The sequence below is a fragment of the Chiloscyllium plagiosum genome, unplaced genomic scaffold (genome assembly GCF_037043375.1).
Source record: "Chiloscyllium plagiosum isolate Xiang-an unplaced genomic scaffold, Cpla_swu_hap1 HiC_scaffold_17, whole genome shotgun sequence".
Classification (NCBI taxonomy): Eukaryota; Metazoa; Chordata; class Chondrichthyes; order Orectolobiformes; family Hemiscylliidae; genus Chiloscyllium; species Chiloscyllium plagiosum.
In genome coordinates, this window is record NW_028270155.1 from 65,818,609 (window position 1) to 65,837,909 (window position 19,301).

General features: G+C 40.9%; 1 protein-coding gene across 8 annotated transcripts in view; it reads right to left on the reverse strand.

Annotated features, from left to right (window-relative positions):
- smpd3 (sphingomyelin phosphodiesterase 3) overlaps positions 1-19,301 on the reverse strand; it is a 295,904-nt gene that overhangs the window by 28,345 nt on the left and 248,258 nt on the right. For all 8 annotated transcript variants that reach the window (XM_087996025.1, XM_043707230.2, XM_043707232.2 and 5 more), the window contains one exon: positions 1,073-1,148. In XM_087996025.1, coding sequence (XP_087852151.1) covers positions 1,073-1,148 — 76 coding nt within the window. The remainder of the gene's footprint in view (positions 1-1,072; positions 1,149-19,301) is intronic.

Genomic DNA, 19,301 nt, shown 5'->3' on the forward strand with positions numbered 1-19,301 from the left:
GTCCAGGATGGTGTAGGTTAAGGGTGATTGCTGGCCAGGGCAAGTTGGGAATTTGACAAAGGGAATTTGCATGGATGTGAGGAGTTGGTGGGATAGTTGGACAGGAGAGTTGGTAAAGGTAGGAGGAGTTGGTAGGGGGGGAGACAGGTGGGAGGAGGGGCCAGAATGAGGGTAATTGATGTAATTGTTTTTTGAGAAAGGGAAGTTAAGACATGGAGGGCTCACGATTGTGGGATGTTGACATGGTCAAGGGGAGTCAAGAAAGGCAGGGAGCATTAGCAAAGATAGGAGTTGTTGTGAAGTATGGGGACTTTGCAAAAAAGATAGTGAAGACAGGGCAAATTCTCTTGAAAGATGGTGAATTCAGTAGCATTGGAGAGGAAAAGAGTGCTTGGAGAGAGTTGTGTTGTTGATGGCTTGGGCAGTTGGATTGGATAGCATAGTGATTAGATTACTTACAGTGTGGAAACAGGCCTTTCGGCCCAACAAGTCCACACCGACCTGCCACCCACCCATTCCCCTACATTTACCCCTTTACCTAATACTATGGGCAATTTAGCATGGCCAATTCACCAGACCTGCACATCTTTGGACTGTGGGAGGAAACCGGAGCACCCGGAGGAAACCCACGCAGACACAAGGAGAATGTGCAAACTCCTCACAGTCAGTCGCCTGAGTCGCGAATTCAACCCGGGTCTCTGGCGCTGTGAGGCAGCAGTGCTAACCACTGAGCCTCCATGCCGCCCATATTGGGGTTGTGTGGATTTAATTAGGGAAGGTGGGGAGAGTGGGGCATGCTGGGATAGCTGGAAGTGTAAGGATGGCAAAGGAAGTTGGTGAGGATGGAAGTAGTTGGGGAAGGGAGGAAAGCTTGGAGTGGGCAACTTTGAAAGGGTCAGGACAGCTTGCTAATATGGGAAAAGTTGCTTTCTGGAGAAATATGCTGGTTGACTGTTCTATTCTGATGAGAAAGATCTAACAAATTAAATGGAGAGGAACAAAGTTCTTGAAGTTAAGCAAAGTCCGGGACTAGAGATGAATGACCTAATTGATCTGACCAAAGTAGCTTTACCTGCCAGAGCTTGCAAATGAGTGCAGGAAACGTAACCCACAATCCTTTGGTCCTGAGGCGTAGTTCCAACTTGTACCTTTGGAAATCATGGAAGAATAATTAGAAGGGTCTCACTGCTAACAGTTCTATCTCCGTTAATTAAGTTGCCTGCAGAAGGAGATAGTCATTAGAGCATGTAATCTGATGTAAAATTTTTATTTTGTTCATTCTCAGGCTGGAGGGATCATTAACTATGCCAGCATTTATTGCCCTTGAGAAGATGGCAGTGAGCTGACTTCTTGAACTGTAGAATATCCCCAGAATGCTGGAAAGAAGGGAATTCTACGACCTTGACTCAGTATCAGGTGAAGGAAAGGCAAAATAGCTCCAGGTCAGAATGGGATCTTGCAGGAAGTGCTGTTGCAATGCATCTGCTACTCTTGTCCTGCTAAGTGGCAGAGGTCATAGGTTTGGAAGGTATAAACAGAGGAACATTGTTGAGTATATCTTGTAGATTATACACTTCGCTGCCACTGTACATCAATGTGAGGGAGTGTATATTAAGGCAAGCAGTATGGGACCACCCCATAAAATCCATCCTGATAATAAAACATTATCTAAACACAAATTGACTTGTTGAAACTATTAGGGCTCTTTAAAAAGAAGTGGAGTTTTTCCACTAGTCTAGATCCAGCATATTGTTAAATACAGTACATAAACTAGATGCATTTCACTCAATAATAGAAAATACTAATCAGTTTATTGATGTGGCAGGTATCAGTCCCAAGATGTTATGAGATGGTGTTTTGGAACTCCAAGCCGTGGCAGTATTGTTCAATATTATTCAACTTCAGCGATGTCTGTTAGCACATTGTACTTGAAAAGATAAAGATATAAGAGAATAGGGCCAGAACTTTCTCAACTCACTTTTGATGACTATGGTACGAAGTAAAATTGCCCACCCTCATTACATAACTAATGTCTGAGACAAAAAGAAAGCATTAAATCCCAGCAAATATTATCAAACTAAACATTCTCTATTGCTTCACACTACACCTTAACAGGCCCAGTGATATTTGCTTGGAGTTGTGGGGTGTCTGAAATCCTCTGTATTGTTTGAATTGATAGGAACATCCCAGGACATGAACTCTGCATGAAATCCTAATGGAAGTGATGTGAGGGAGAGGATTGCCATTCAGTGTGTAGAAATATTTTGCCCCAAGTCACATAAGATCTAATGGTTCACTACTCATGAGACAGATTACGCTTTCCAAACATAATGGCTAAAATTGATGCTTACTTTAAATTTTCCTAGTGATTACTGATGTATTTATAAGGGCTAAAAAGCATCACTAATATTTCTCAGTGCATTTCCGTTGTAATGGGCTGGAGTTTTGTTACCAGAAGAACAGGATTCCAATCACCTGAAGGCAGAACGACTGAACATTTGGAGTTGCTTGATTTTTGGTTAATATTTAATCCAGTCTGTACTTTGCCTCAGGCCTGTATACCTTCCCCTCCCCCCTGTATTTGTCATGCATACAATGTACACAAATCTCCACACAGGGCCAAATGTAAGTAATTTTTCAAGTTTTGTATGCTTGTTAAATGGTAGCAAAAAAATCATTATTATCTCCTCCAAAAGTACAGGCTGACAGGTCTCTTTAGCAGAGTAAAGGCAACTCACTACATAGCTGCTCAACAGCATTTAGGTTTATTACTGTATAACTATATAGAGTTGCTGTTTATTCAATAGTATTAGTGTATTAATTACTGGGTGACAGAATCATTTACCAGAGTGTTTATTGTTCAGCTAGGCAATGATTTGCTCTTGCCTCTAACTGATGATATTAGCCCAGAAAAAAGTGTTGCTAGATATCTGTTTTGCTGGATATTTGTTAAATAAATATTAATGTGTCTATTCTGAAGAAGGGTGCATTGTTCCCTTGTTAACAGTACATCAAGTCACTGTTTTTCCCAATCTGGAGTTGGATTCTCTTTGATTCAAAGCTGATGTGATTGGTTCAGTTGCTGCTATACCACTGGACGATGAAGACATGTGCAGGAGCAACTGAGTAAAAGAGGGAAGAAGTGAGCATTCTGCAGAAAGCTGGACTTATATTCAGGAATCATTTCCCCTCCCTGAACTTCACTGAGGAACAATGTCTCAGTCACTTTTGCTTACATGGGTGGTTGTTACCAAATTATTCCAATGGTAGCTCCCATTGCATCAGTATAGATAGCATCGTCTGTGGACGTTAAGGTCACCTAGCCAATGTTCTCTTTCCCACCATAGCCACCTAAGGGTATTGCATGGACTCAAAGTATTAGGAAGGATCTGATGGGGAGGGCCTTTCTCATCAGCCAAGCTAAGTCTTGGTGCTAGTTTGTAAGTTCTGGAAATGAGGCATTCTATCAACAGCAGTTGATAATCTGGATGGGAAAACCATAGACAGGATTAGAATAACTGAGGAAACCGGAAGGAAAGGAATATTGTTTCATCTTGAACATCAAAATAAAGCCATCACTCATGGTATATGTAGGCTAGTGTCAGCCAGGGACAGATAGTTCTGCAAACCCATCCCTGTGTCTGCTTTATTTCCTATATCCAGAAGAGCTCTTACATACAACTGAACATTTTTTTCCCATCAACAAATCACTGTGACATTTTTGCTATGTTTTTACTATTAACTGACACCCATGCAGCCAATTAAGTATTTACATGCAAAGCACATTCTGGGCAATGTAACCCATCAAAAGTGAAGTGGGTGTTGTTAGGAGATAGGGAAAGGAACAAATCAAAATGGAGTTGGAGGGGGAAGTAAAGTACTGTATCCCTTGAGGTGTCCATCTCTCTATAAAGGCACTGAGAGCATTGATAGATGCCTCGTGCTCCCTCTCCAAGGACAGTTGGGCACAAATGTAATCGCAGAAGAGGGGCAGAAAGTTGTCAGACATGAACCCTCCATAGCACTGCCTGGACCTGTTTATAGCTAGCTTAGACAGGCACAAACCCATGAGGAGCTCCTACAAACTCCCCACATCCTTCAGTATTGAATGCCTAAAGACCAGGAGCATGGGGCTGAAGTGCAAACAAAAACACAACAAAAGATTTTTCAAATATCTAAACAATCACCTGGAGTGGTTAGACTGCTTCTTACTGGAGTTGGTCATTGCTTGGCATTTGTGTGGCATGAATATTACTTGCCACTTGTCATCCCAAGCCTGGACATTGTCCAGATCATGTTGCATTTGACTTAGACTGCTTCAGTATCTGAGGAATCGCAAATGGCGTTGAATGTTACACAATCATGGTTGAACATAGCCATTTCTGACCTTTATCCTAAGGGAAGGTTATTAATGAAGCCGCAGAAGATGGCCTGAACCTAGGACACTACCCTAAGGAACTGCTGCAGAGATGTCCTAGAACTGAGATAACTGACCTCCAACAACTACAATGACCATCCCAAATGCCAAGTCTGACTCCAACCGATGGGATGTTTTCTGCCTGATTCCAATTAATTTCAGTTTTGCTCGGGCTTCTAAATTCAGCTCTCTACAATGGTGTATTGAGGTCAGAGTTACGTGTCCTTGATAAGTATATACCTATCAGGCAGGGAGGGAGTTGTCGAGAGAGGGACCCATGGTTTACTAAAGAAGTTTAAGCTCTTGTCAAGAGGAAGAAGAAGGCTTATGTGAGGATGAGGCGTGAAGGCTCAGTTAGGGGCTTGAGAGTTATAGGTTAGCCAGAAAAGATTTAAGAAGAGCCAGGAGGGGCCATGAGAAGTTGTTGGTGGATAGGATCAAGGAAAACCCTAAGGCCTTCTATAATTATATCAGGAATAAAAGAATGACTAGAGTACGATTAGAGCCAATCAAAGATAGTAATGGAAAGTTATGTGTGTAATCTGAGGATAGAGAGGAAGTGCTTAATGAATACTTTTCGTCAGTATTCACATTGGAAAAGGGGAGTGTTCGTGAGAATACGGAGATACAGGCTACAAGATTAGATGGAATTGCGGTAGACAATGAGGAGGTTTTAGCAATTTTGGAAGATCTGAAAATAGATAAGGCCCCTGGGCTGGATGGATTTATCCTCAGATTCTCTGGGAAGCCAGGGAGGAGATTGCGGAACCTTTGGCTTTGATCTTTTTGTCATTATTGTCTACAGGCATAGTGCCAGAAGACTGGAGGATAGCAAATGCTGTTCCCTTGTTTAAGAAGGGGAATCGAGACAACCCTGGTATTTATAGGCCAGTAAGCCTTACTTCAGTTGTGGGTAAGGTGTTGGAAAAGGTTATAAAAGATAGGATTTATAATCTTCTGGAAAGGAATAATTTGATTAGAGATAGTCAACACGGTTTGGTGAAGAGTAGGTCATGCATTACTAACCTTACTGAGCTCTTCAAAAAGATGAAAAAACAGGTGGATGAAGGTAAAGTAGTTGATGTGGTGTATATGGACTTCAGTAAGACATTTGATAAGGTTCCATATGGTAGGCTATTGCACAAAATACAGAGTTCCAGGATTGAAAATGATTTAGTGAATTGGATCAGAAACTGGCTAGCTGAAAGAAGACAGAGGGTGGTGGTTGACTGGAAATGTTCATCCTGGAACTCCTTACCAGTGGTCTGCTGCAAGGATATGTTTTGGGGCTACTGCTGTTTGTCATTTTTATAAATGATCTGGATGTGGGCATACAAGGATGGATTAGTAGATTTGCAGATGACACTAAGGTAGGCAGAGGTGAGATAGTGCCGAAGGATGTTGTAGGTTACAGAGGGACATTGATAAGATGCAGAGTTGGGCTGAGAAGTGGCCAGTGGGGTTGATTGTGGAAAAGTGTGAGATAGTTCACTTCAGAAGTAATAACAGGAATGCAGAGTACTGGGCTAATGGTAAAATTCTTGGCAGCGTAGATGAACATAGAGATCTCAGTGTCCAGGTGCATAAATCCCAGAAAGTTGCCCTCTAGGCTGCTAGCATTGTTATGATGGCATATAATGTGTTGGTGTTTATTGGTAGAGGATCGAAGTCATGCTTCAGCTGTATAACACACTGGTGCGGCCGCACCTGGAGTATAGCATGCAGTTCTGGACACCACATTATAGGAAGGATATGAAGCTTTGGAAAGGGTTCAGAGGATATTTACTAGATTGTTGACTGGTATGGAAGGGCGGTCTTATGAGGAAAGGCTGAGGGAACTGAGGCTGTTTTCATTGGAGAGAAGAAGGTTGAGAAGTGAATTAATTGAGACGAATAAGAGGGTTAGATAGGGTGGATAGTGAGAGCCTTTTTCCTTGGATGGTGAAAGCTAACACGAGGGGACATTGTTTTAAATTGAGGGGTGATAGATTTACGGCAGATATCAGGGGTAGTTCCTTTACTCAGAGAGTGGTAGGCACGTGGAACGGCCTGCATGCAACAGTAGTAGGCTCGTCGATGTTAAGGGCATTTAAATTGGCAGGGGACATACATATTGATAATAATGGAACGGTGTAGGTTAGATGGGCATCAGAATAATTTCACAGGTCGGCACAACATTGAGGGCCGACGGACCTGTATTGTGCTGTAAAAGTTCTATGTTCTATGTTCTTCCTGGTGGAACCCAAACTAGGCATCACTGAACAGGTTGTTACAGAGCAGAAGCTGCTTGAATTGATTTGATTTGATTTATTGTTGTCACGTACCTAAGTATGGTGAAAAGTTTTATTTAGCAAGCAGTACAGACAGATCATAGCAATTAAGGACATACAGATAATTGGGTGCTTAGACAGAGTGAGGCTTACAAGGTTACAACTGCACAGGAGGTGCACAAAAGCAAGGTCAACAGTAAACTTGACATGAGAGAGGGCCATTCAGCTGTCTAATAACAGAAGGGAAGAAGCTGTTCTTGAACCCATTGATGTGTGTGTTCAAGCTTCTGTGTTTTCAGTCTGATGGAAGAGGTTGGAAGACAGTATTACTAGGGTGGGAGGCAACTTTGATGATGTTGTCTTTCTGGGGCAACGAGAAATGTAGCTGGAGCCCATGGATGGGAGGTTGACTTCCATGAAGGTCAGGGCTGTGGACACAACTTTCTATGGTTTTTAACAGTCCTGGGCAGAGCAGTTGCTGTACCCAGCCATGATGCACCCTGACAGAACAGTTCTTACATGCATCTGTAAAAGTTGGTGAAGGTCCTGAACTTCATAAGCAGCCGAAGGAAGAAGAGGCATTGTTGTGCTTTCTTGACTGTCACATCTATGTGGGAGGTCTAGGACAGTTTGCTGGTTATTGTCATTCCTAGGAACTTAATGTTCTTGACCCTCTCCACCTCAGCTCCATTGATATGGATAGGGGCATGTTCTCCTCTTTTCTTCTTGAAGTCAATGATCAGTTCTTTTATTTTGCTTACATTGAGAGATTGTTATCATTGCACCATGACACCAAGCTTCTTTCTGTATTCTGACTCATCATTGTTTGATATCTGGCTGACATCGGTGGAGTTGTCAGCAAACTTGTGGATGACATTCATATGAAATGTGACTACATGGTTGTGGGTATATGGGGAATACAGTAGGAGGCTGAGTGCCCATCTTTGTGAGGTGCCAATATTGAGGATTATTGTGGAGAAGGTGCTGATGTTAATCTTCACTGATTGAGGTTTGTGGGTCAGGAAACTAATGATTCAGTTGCAGAGAGCAGAGCAGAGACCTAGGTCTTGGGAGTTTTGAGAATAGTCTGGCATGGATTATGGAATTGAAGACGGAGCTGTAATTGATGAGTGAGAGCCTGATGTAGATGTCCTTGTTATCCAGGTGTTCTAGGAATGAATGTAGGGCTGCAGAAAGGCATCCACTGTGGACCTGTTTCACTGGTAGGCAAATTTTTGGGGATTGCAGATGCACTGCAGAAATTCACCAAAGATCCTCAGAAAACACCTTCCAAACCCATAACCACTTCCAACATTTTTAGGTATAATGGTTAAATGGAGGATATGCCAGCCCATGGTGTTGTAGATTACGCTGAAATACGATTCTGCTGCTATTGATGGCCTGTAGTGCCTCATGGATGTTCAGCCCTGAGTTACTAGATTTGTTCAAAGCCTGTCCCATTTAGCACAGTGACAGTACCACACAACATGATAGAGGATATCATCAGGGTGGGACTTCATGTCCACAAGGATTGTGGAGTAGTCACTTTTACTGATACAATCATGGACAGATATATCCCCACCTGGCAAATTAGCAAGAATGAAATTAAGTATGTTTTTCCCTCTTGTTGGTTTCCCTACCATCTGCCGAAATTCCAGTCTAGCAGTTATGTGCTTTAGGATCAATTATCTCAATCAGTAGCTATTGGTGGTTGATCTCGACCTTGAAATCCCCAGCCCAGAGTCTGTTTTATGCTCTTGCCATCCTCTGTCTTCCTCCGAGTGTTGTTCAACATGGAAGAGTATCGAATCATTAGCAGGAGGTCTCCTGATGCCAGGAGACGTCATGATGTTTGTATTCAATGTTGAGGACTCTCAGGGCAACTTCCTTCTGGATTTAGACCAGTGTGCTGCCACCTCTGCAGGGTCTGTCCTGCCAGTGGGACAGGACATATCCAGGATGGTGATGGCTGGGACAAGCTTTGTAAGGTATGATTCCATGAGTGTGAAAATGTCAGACTATTGCTTGACTGGTCCTCCAATTTCGGTTCTGGCCCCAGATGTTAGTAAGGAGCGCTTCGCGAGGTCAACAAGGCTGCTTCTGCCATTGTCATTTCTGGTGACTAGTTCGATGCAAGATGATCTGCCTGGTTTAATTTCGTTGTTAAAAATTCTTAGCGACAGTTACAACTGAGTGACTTGCTAGGCCATCTCAGAGGGCAGATGAGAGTCAGCTACATTGTTGAGAGTCTGGAGTTGTAGGCCAGACCAGGTGAGGATGGCAGATTTGCTTTAGGTATTTTCCAATTTTAAATGTATTGCTCATGGGCTATAAACCTGACATGGAATGTATTTTGTAAATGAATGTATTATGATTATTATAAATGCATTGAGTCGATCATGTTATTTGGGAACAAGTTGAATTATATTGCTTGTTCTGTATTATTTAAGTCAAAATGTTTTATAATATATTGTCTCAAATTTTAAGAACAAAATATATTTTTGGAAAAAAAAGTTAAGATCATCTTGGCCTTTAATTTTGTTATGAAGGTGCTTTCCAGGATGCAGCTGATGTTCTAATCGACATGTTTAAAATTAGAGTCATTGTTCCATCAGGATGATGGCCAAAGTACTGTATGTGAGGAGGATTCCCTGTATCTCCACAGCTTAATACAAAGGAAAACTATTCTGGTCAAAACTCCCCCTTCAGCCAATTACATGAAAAACAAATCATCTGATGCTCATTGAATTGAGAAGTTAACTCTTTTCTCTCTCTGAAGACTTTAAATAACCAATTGAATGTTTCCACTATGTTCTGATTTTATATTTAATCCTTGGAACTAGTGTTTGAAAAATGCCTGTTATATTTCCCTCTATAGTCACAGTGATTGCACCTGATTGTGTATTATAGAGTCAAAGAGTGATAATGGCAGAGATAGAGGCCATTCAACCCATCAGATCCATGCTCTACCTAGAGATGTAATCAGTCCCATTAGCACATTCTATCACCATAGCCCTAGAAGTTTATTTCCCCCAAATGACCACTCATTTTTCTTTTGAAATCATAAATTATTCCTGCTTCCAGGCCATTACAGGTTCTGTGTAAAAAGGTTCTTCTTCTCAGTCCACTTCAACCTTTTAATCAAAACATTTCAGGTGTGTTCTGTAATCCTTGTAAAATTAGCTAATCGAACAATTTCTCTTTATCGACCCATTATAATTTTGCATGCCTTTTAACAAATTTCTCCTCAATCTGCTTTGCTCAAGGAACTTAACTGTGGATCCTCCAACGTTGCCTTTTATCTACAGGACCATTGTTTCTCTGTGTAAATTTAATTTGCCATTTGTCTGCATATATTCTGCCTATGACCCACCTCGCTGATGGAATCATCTCACTGTTTGCCACACATTCAATTTTAATGTCATTGGTAAATTTTAAAATCGTATATGTGTGTGTGTGTATGTAATTGAAGAAAACAGTGATTCTAGAAGTGAACGCCACTATATGTTATTCTCCCATGTTTTTTTTCTATCAGTAATCCAATATTTTTTCCCAAGTTGATACTAATCTTCTATTCTATTTCCCTCAGTTTTGATAATACAGGAAATGGCAATATCCATTATAACTTTATGACTTCACCAAAAAATTCAATTAGTCAATCAAATCCACATAAGATTTGTTTAATTAATTTAAAACTTTCCAAATGTCTATTGATTTCCTCCTTCCTGATTATTGTTTTTAAAATCTTACCCACCACTGATTTTTAACTGACCAACCTGGAGTTGCCAGGAATGTGCATATATCCTTTCTTGAATAAGGATCCATTTGTGACCATTTGCAACTTTTTAATCCTTTAGAATCTCCATGTGTATCTAAGGAAAATTGGAAGACTGTAGCAAGCTATTTTGCTGTCACCATATGCATATATTTCAGCAACTGTGCGATGTCCGAAGGTGCTATACAGGCAATTCTTTCAAATGCAAAAATCATTGATTTAGCAGAGTAATTATTGGCAATTATTGTATAATTGTTTAGATTTATATTTTTTATTAGAAGAGAGGGATAATTTTATTTCACCATTGAATATTCTTGAAGTCTGACATGCTTCAGCAATCTCAAAGCTTTTGCTTCACTATTAACTGCTGAAATGATAACTTATCCTTTATGTAAGAGGCATGAATTCAGAAAACCCAATATTCCAGCTCACAATTCTGGTCCCTAGCAACTAATTCCATTTTCTCATTAAGGAGCAATTGAATGCGTCATTTCCATCACCAAATGTAATGAGGCGCACAGAAGCACAAAACTTCAAATGTCAGATTGATTCTTGCCAGATGAGTCTGTGTCGTGACCTTCTCTTTCTCATTTCAGAGAATGCTGCCAATCACAGATTAATTATAGCCCATTGTGAAGAAGGAGGTAGGGGTCAGACTAGAATCTGGCTGTTGCACAGCTACAGTCCGATGTCTCAATCAAAACAGTGGTGAGGAGAGAAAATCCAAAGCGGAGGAAATGGTCATTTGCTCGCCTTTCTCTTTTAAAATTGGAAGAGATTGTGCAGTTGTGTGACTGCATGCATTCTTTAACAATTTGCAAGTATACAACGTGTTGTGTGTTTGTATGTGTGTGTATGTTTATGTGGTATTTTGATGCCAGCACGTACGCAAGTTCTTTCAAAGGTGTCAAATTTGAAAGTGTCACATATCTACAGTGCAAAATGCTTGGGCAAAACAAGAAATAGCCTGTTAAATAAAATGCCCAATTATTTAAAAATAGACAAATAAGATCTGTTCCATACTCTTCCCAGCCCTGGAATTTTAGATCCTTGGTTTTCATACTCAGGAACTTAATCTTAACTTTATTTTGTTGAAACACCATTCCTCCAATTGTCAGCGCTCTTAAGGAATTGCTCAAGTGCTCTCAGACTCCGCACACCCCATTCACATCTCTCATACGTGAGCCAGCTTCACATTCAGTCCTCTGAACGTCCCCATTATTCTAGTAATTGCAGTATCCCAACCCCAAACTTCCTGTGTCCTCACAGATCTTCTTAAATGCCCTCAAGTTTTCACAGTTCCTGACTCTAAAGTGCACACATAATGTTAGCCCATCCTATAAATTCTGTTTAAACGTTGTCAGCCTCAGGCAGTGCTGTTGTATTCTATGATAATCAACTTTCTTTCCACCATTCCTTCTCAGGTTGTTTCTCCAATTCCAACATCTTCCACTTTCCAATCCTAAATCCCATTCTCAATTCTGTCCAGTTTCTCCTGCTGCAACTCTTATACCCTAGGAATGCTTCTCCAAATATGCGATTTCTCGATAGATATGTATTTACAAAAGCCATGTTAAGTCATGAGAGACATACAAGAGAGGAAGGAGAAACTAACAGAACGTTTGAGACTAAAGTAGCAAGAAAAACTGAGTAACATAATGTTGTCGCAAGCAGAAGCAAGATCCCTGGGTGATTTCCATCCCTTTTGTTTCAGTGATAACAAAGTAACAAGCTTAGTTTTAAGCTGTTTGGCAGAAAGTATAGAGGGGATGTCAGAGATGGGTTCTTTACGCAGAGAGTTGTGAGAGCATGGAATGCGTTGCCAACAGCAGTTGCGGAAGCGAGGTCATTGGGGATATTTAAGAGACTGCTGGACATGCATATGGTCACAGAAATTTGAGAGTTCATACATGAGGTTTACCTCACATGAGAATCAATGGTGAGCACAACATCGTGGGCTGACGGGCCTGTTCTGTGCTGTACTGTTCTATGTTCTATGTTCTAAGATAGAAAATGGTGGAACTACACAGCAGGTTCTTCAGAGTCTGGAAAACGTCACTGTTTTCTTTGGGATGTAAGAAGAATGCCGAAGTATGTTGTCATACTCCAATTATAAGGAGAGAGTGACGACTGCAGATGCTGGAGTCAGAGTCGACAGTGTGGTGCTGGAAAAACTCAGCATCCTAATCATGAGCAGAATTGAACTTGTGCCCTCTGTGATTGACATAACTCAGTATTACACTAGATGAGCATTAATTTACTAAGTCACATCTGGATATGGGGTGATATAGAAAATGCATTCAAGCCTGTGACCCCCTACCTATACATAAGTGTCTTATGTACATTTTTCACAGCATAGAAGTACAAGTGAAATTAACATTGGTGGTGCCTGATCTAAAAGAGTTAATTGGATGCTTGAAACATGTAACATTTCCAGCGTACATTACCAAACAACGTAGTGCAAAGACCCACGGAGCACTGAAGGAAATTACCAAAAGTGGTGATACAGAACCACGTCAGACATATCAATCCAAAGAGTGATGCAGCAAAGAAGTAGGCCATGAAGCATATCGAGGTTGTTGCAGTGGGGTGGGTGGGAGGTGGAGTGGGTGGCGTTGAGTGGGGGCTGAGTCGGGTTAGGTGCAGGGAGCGGGAGAGCAGGGGCTGCTGAAAGCCACCACCTACACCTTCCTGCTGATCCTCAGCAACCTGCTTTCCTTGTGATCATCATCTTATGAGCTCCTTAACACTATGACTCACCTGTACCTGTGCTCCTTCTCATAGGGTGGAGTGCTGGGGGTGTAGTACATTCTCAGCCACAGCATCACCTGAAGCGCTGCTGTGTACAGAAGAACTGCCAGCCTCTAACAGAGGAGCAGCTCTTGGTAACCTGATTCCAAACTACCCGGGATCTTTGATCATGGTCTGCCAGCTGCCTGACTATCTTTAGATGTGGCTTGCCCTAAAAATTGCGAGATGTGCCTCTCGCCAGTAACTCAGCTAGTGGTTAAAATCCTCATCACCGCCACATGATTCTACTTGAGAATAGATTTATACAGCCAATTAACAGATATAAAATGGACATAAAGTGATTGACTAGAAAAATAAGCAGCAATTTTAATATGCTAGCAAAATGAAACCCAATTAGTGTTCAGTTTTCAGTTAAGTTTTGCATTGGACTTTGAGAAGCACATTGGTTTCCAGTCACAGACATCCACACAAGTTACTGGTATACCATTAGCTCCTAACACCATCAGGTACCAATATCATCTGACTAAATTAGGACCTATTTTCTCTCTGATGCCAATAGATCTTTTGCAATGCAGAACTAGCTGCTGCTGCCTCAGTTCTAGTATATACTCAGCTCCTCACTGTACTCCTCATATGAATACACCCCAGGCTTCTCTTCAGTGCTTATATTTCAACACTCTGTCCCAGTGCTGCCACCTGTAATGATAAACCTGATGCTTCTTCTTGTATTTAATGTATCGAGAGTCATGCATCCTCTTGACTGCAGCCTCTTACATAATAACCAGACTTAATCACTGGTTTGGCCCCAAGATATTTAAACTCTGCATTTATGGTCCAGTGCTGTTAGGCCATTTATTTGTTGAAGTATGTTATACATTTTGCACTATCCCCTGCATGTGGACACAAATTTTCCCACTTGTATTGATCTTTAAAGTCAGAAATAAAATGTGGTCATAGAACTAGATGTTCAAAGCACCGAATAAAGAACTAAATAAAATAATTAATTACAGAATTGTATAAAAATGGTATTGGACTTATTCAGTCAACATCGACCTGATTATACAAGATTATGACCCTCCATTGTTATAAAAGAGTATTTCCTGACTCATCATAAGCAAGTCCATGGCAGCTCCACGAGCAACAGTAATTAAAATTTGATACATAAATTATAAGTGGGGTTTAGCGCTTTTAACACCATTTTATATTCATGTAATTATCTATTTTAACATGCTGACATTTTCCTCTGGGTGTTTGATCATGATAATGGAGTCACTTTTTTTGTGAGAGACTGCTGGAAAAGCTGAGCAAAACACTGGCATATTTGCTTCTGTTGCTGGGATTCTTCAGACTAGGCCACTTTATCTTCTCTAGATTATTTTAATGTAATACTGTGCTGTACCTGCCACTTACAATTAATCAGTTTGTGACAGACGCTAAAGACCAACTCACTGGCAGATGGATGGATCTTTCAAGGATTGTAGCTTTGAGTCACATGAGAGTTAACCTGCACTTGCTTCTCCCAGTGGTGTACAGCACTATTTTACTTGCTGGCTTTTTGACTGTGTACTCTGAGGAGGGGAAATGATAATCTAATAAAGCTTCTGATTTCCCTCAGATAGCTCAAGATTCATTCACCGTGCAATGATTGAATGTTGGGTCTCATTAGACTGAGAAACGACAATGTTCACAATGGCTCTGTTCAATGTACTGTAATCTCAAACCCTCTGAGGTGAGTTAATGTAAGTTGAGCCATCATAGTGATGCTCAAGAGAAAGGTGATCAATTAGAGAATATCTATTCAGCAATCACAGACTGAATGATTAGAATACTTTGTTCCCTCTGTACTGCTCTTAACATTTGAGAAGTTACAGGAATTAATAGGAACTTTGAAATAACTCATTGTTCATTGAACAAGACTTAGTCCCCCACAAACAATTCTTATTCGGACTCCCATGTTCCTTTGAAGGGACATGTGCTCTCTTGAAAATCTATGCCATTTCACAATTGTTCATGAATAAAAAGTGGTAATTGCATTGATATTGATCATTTTACCATTACCTTGTTGGTACCAATGTGTTGAAAATGAGTGCATGAAAATAATATACTTTTCCTTCACCTCAAAAAAAGTTACCCTTATGTTTAACTATGGTGCTAAAGTGACACATACAAAAACTTTCACTATAGGGTCACTTTCAACTCATCTCCTGCAGTTCATGGGTTCTCTTTTTCTTTCATCCTCACAATCTCTTCCTTGCCCTCATTCTTTCTACAATTTTGTATTTTGTTCCCACTCTTGTCCCCATGTTCTCTTGCTTTATTTCTTCCTATTATTTTGCTATTTCTGTTTTATCTTACTCATCTGTTTATGTTTCACACAAGTCAACTTAAATCCATCCTCATTTAAATATATCAACATACTTGTCTATTGCTTTTGCACTCATGCTTATCCAGCTTGCTCTAAATATGTCAATGCAATTCACCTCAACCATTCTGTGGTAATGAATCCCATGTTCTTACCACTCTCTGGCTAAAGCAGTTTCTCCTAAATTCTTTTTGATTTGTTGATCACTTTTTAATGTTAATGGCCACTAGTTTTGGTGCCTTCCACAAATGGAAACATTACTGTGTCTACTCTACCATGCTTTGAAGTAAATTTAAAGATTTGTATCACATCACTACTCAGTCTTTCCCTTCCAGAGGGAAGAGCCCCAACCTGTCCACTTTTATTCACACTCTCACCTGTATGCTCTTGCAATTTTTCATGTTCTCATAGTTTTCCAACCTCATCTTTATTGGTTCACACTTCCTCTACCCCTTCCTTCAAGCCATGTTTAGGCCAGTTAGTACTTATTTTGAAAGATAGGAGGCCATATTTTAGCCTCAGCCTCTTACCACAATTAGGACGAGTTAATTAAATATCTGTTGCATAACCAGGTAAGGTGTAAAATGAAAACACAAGCCATGTACCAAACAGAAAAAGATATCAATCAGGACAAGGGCCTCTCTGCCCAAGGCTGGTATTAATCCTTCAAGCTTAAAACATGGGATCAGGATTTGGGGCTGGAAATCTCCATAGAAATGTGGAATGACATTTGGGAAAATGGCAGAAAAATCTCCATCTGCAACAGAAACCAGGCCATTCAATTGAAGATACTTCACGGGGCCCATATAGCACCGGACCGATTGGCAAAATTTAAGGCAGGAGCATCTCCAATGTGTCCCAAATGTAAAACAGAGGTGGGCACTCTTGTACACTGTTTATGGACTTGTCATAAGATCTGTAAATATTGGACTAAAGTAGCAAATGCCCTGACAGAAATCTTGGGAACGGAAATTAGAGTGGATCCTTTTGGGCTTTTCGAGCTTACCTTCTCTGGATGTGCATGGGAAGAGATTATTTTCCATTCTCTCTTTCTGTGCAAGGAAAAATATTTTGGTAAACTGGGTGGCTGGGGGCCCTCCTGGACTTTCGAATTGGCACAGATTAATCATGGAATATATTCCCCTTGACTTCCTCACAAACATGGTGCATCATAAAACCGAATTATTCTATAAAATATGGCAGCCCTTCTTGTATTACACAGATACAGATATTTCGGCCATTCTATCAAGGGCTTTTATCTAATTGAGACAATGACCCTGGTTGGTCCGGGGCCGCTTGGGAGAGGAATCCTGCATGAATACGGGTTTTGTTACGATCTGATGTTAACACATTCCGAGCATGTACTTTACTACTCAATTTCTGTGTTATCCGTCGTTTTTTCTTTTCTTGAGTAATGTAAGAGATTTAATCATACACTCTGGTTAGTTGTAGGTTAGATTAGTAGTTAGTTGAGTTTTGTCTTTTTTTTCTATTCAGTATCTCTTCTTTTGTTTAATAGATTTCGGCTATTATTTATTTAAGATTTAATTGTATATCAATGTTTATGCTTGGGGATTTTTTTATTTGTAAACTTGTAAAAACATGTTAAATTTTCAATAAAAATATCTATTTAAAAAAATCCTTCAAGCTAACTAATTGCATTCGTTACCAAGGATGGGTTGGAGATCTTATGGTTCCTGCAAAACATGGACAGTGATTTAATTAGGTTGAAGCTGATACTTTGTTCTTCTGATGGTGGATTAAGCCTCATGCCATTCTCTGCAAGCGACAAAAAAAAAAACTGCAGATGCTGGAATCCAAAGTAGACAAGCAGGAGGCTGGAAGAACACAGCAAGCCAGGCAGCATCAGGGGGTGGAGAAGTTAACATTTCGGGTATAACCATTCTTCAGGCTGCTGGCTTGCTGTGTTCATGCCATTCCCTGGCAGGTTCTCACTTGTAACACATGTGCATGCCATAAAAGCCCAATATATCAAAATTGTTTGCAATTACATCCTATCTTAAAGATTAAGTGAGTGATGCATGAGAATCTCTTGGCACCTGATTCACTTTTGTTTAAAGATGGAATGCAACAGTTGGCTTTGTGCAGTTGTGTCGAAAAGCAGTGGTTTTCTTTGTCAAACTCTGCAGCACAACGTGTAGGGAATAAGAAGATGACAGCTTGTAGGGAGGCTTGGGACCAGCAAAGATGAGTCAGATGTAAAAAAACTATGGAATGGCATCAAGGACATGGAGGAGTGGAAGAAGAATCAAGGGAGGAGAGAGGATGGGGTAGGGGGTTCATAGAATTGTAAAGTGGAAAAGGCCTGGTGTCCTAAATATGTTGGAGGAGGATAATGGTAGGATAGGAAAATGAGGGGCCTAAAAGGTTTGATCAGTGCTGTCCAATTGTGGGTACACAGCGGGTCCACCTCTGGTGATTGACAGAGTCTTCGTAATGTTTTGAGTTCACTTACAACATTTCATTTATTCCCACTAAGACTGATCTGAGACAATCTTCTCGACTATGCAGAGAAGGGAGGGCCAGTGAGCCTTTCATTCAACACAATATTACACAGTGTAATTGAAATAACTCCACAGAGCCCAGTATCCTGTCAACTAGTCACCTTTTATTTATATGTGTACAGTACTTGTCACTGGTACGGTTTCCTTAGAGCCAGCTCTGAGTAAACAGAACCTCTGACTCTCCTGTTTATATCTGTCAGCCAGGACTCCCTGATTGGACCAGGTTAACAGCCCCAATCAGGAAATTCATATTCCATGAGGTCCATCTGGCTGACCTTCTTACACTCATTACATCCTTCTCCCTCTAGGTTTAAGGATGTCTTTTTCTTGTAGCCACTTCGGGGGCATTTTTGCTCTGGTCTAGTTCCTCCGACTCAGCCTTGGATTTGGGTGATGTGTACTGGACTGTTGCCTACCTCCTGTCCTCAGAGCATCTCGCAAGCAATTCATCTTTTTCTTCAGGTGGCAAAGGCTGTGACATCTACTATGTCCAACTCAGACTCCGAGGTTTCTTCGACACTAGATAGAGTGACCTAACGTCAATCATACCTCTTACCCATGCAGGGCCATTTCTGTTGTTTTTAGCACTAAACTTTGTTACCTTAAGTAAACTGCCTCTCCAGCTTAGAGGAGTCTTGTGTCCATCATTCCTGATACTGTTTCACCCTGCTGCCTGCCCAATCCAGAAAGATCAGATTTAACCTGGTGCAGAGTCTTCTTCCCATCAGCAACTCTTCTGGAGCTATGCCTGTCGTTGTATGAGGGGTGATCCAATACTCAAACAGGAACCGGGACAGTTTGATACTGAGCGAAGTTGTAGTCTGTTTCTTTAAGCCTGCCTTCAAAGTTTGGACTGCTCTTTCTGCAAAACCATTGGATGATGGACGGTATGCAGCTGTCCTTATATGCTGAATAACATTTGACTTTAGGAAATACTCGAATTCTCTGCTGGTAACTGATGGCCTGTTGTCTGTGACCAACACTTCCTGGAGTCTGTATATTGCAAAAGATGCGGCTTTTCTGTCATCATCCCTGTATTTGATGAATGAACTCTATTCACGTCCAACCACTTTGAGTGGGCAGCCACAATAACTAAGAGTGTTGAGCCCATGAAAGGGCTGGCACAGTTGATATGTAACTAAGTCCACGGTTTACCCAGCCTTTCATCCAACTATTAGGGAGCTGCTGGCAGTAAATTTAG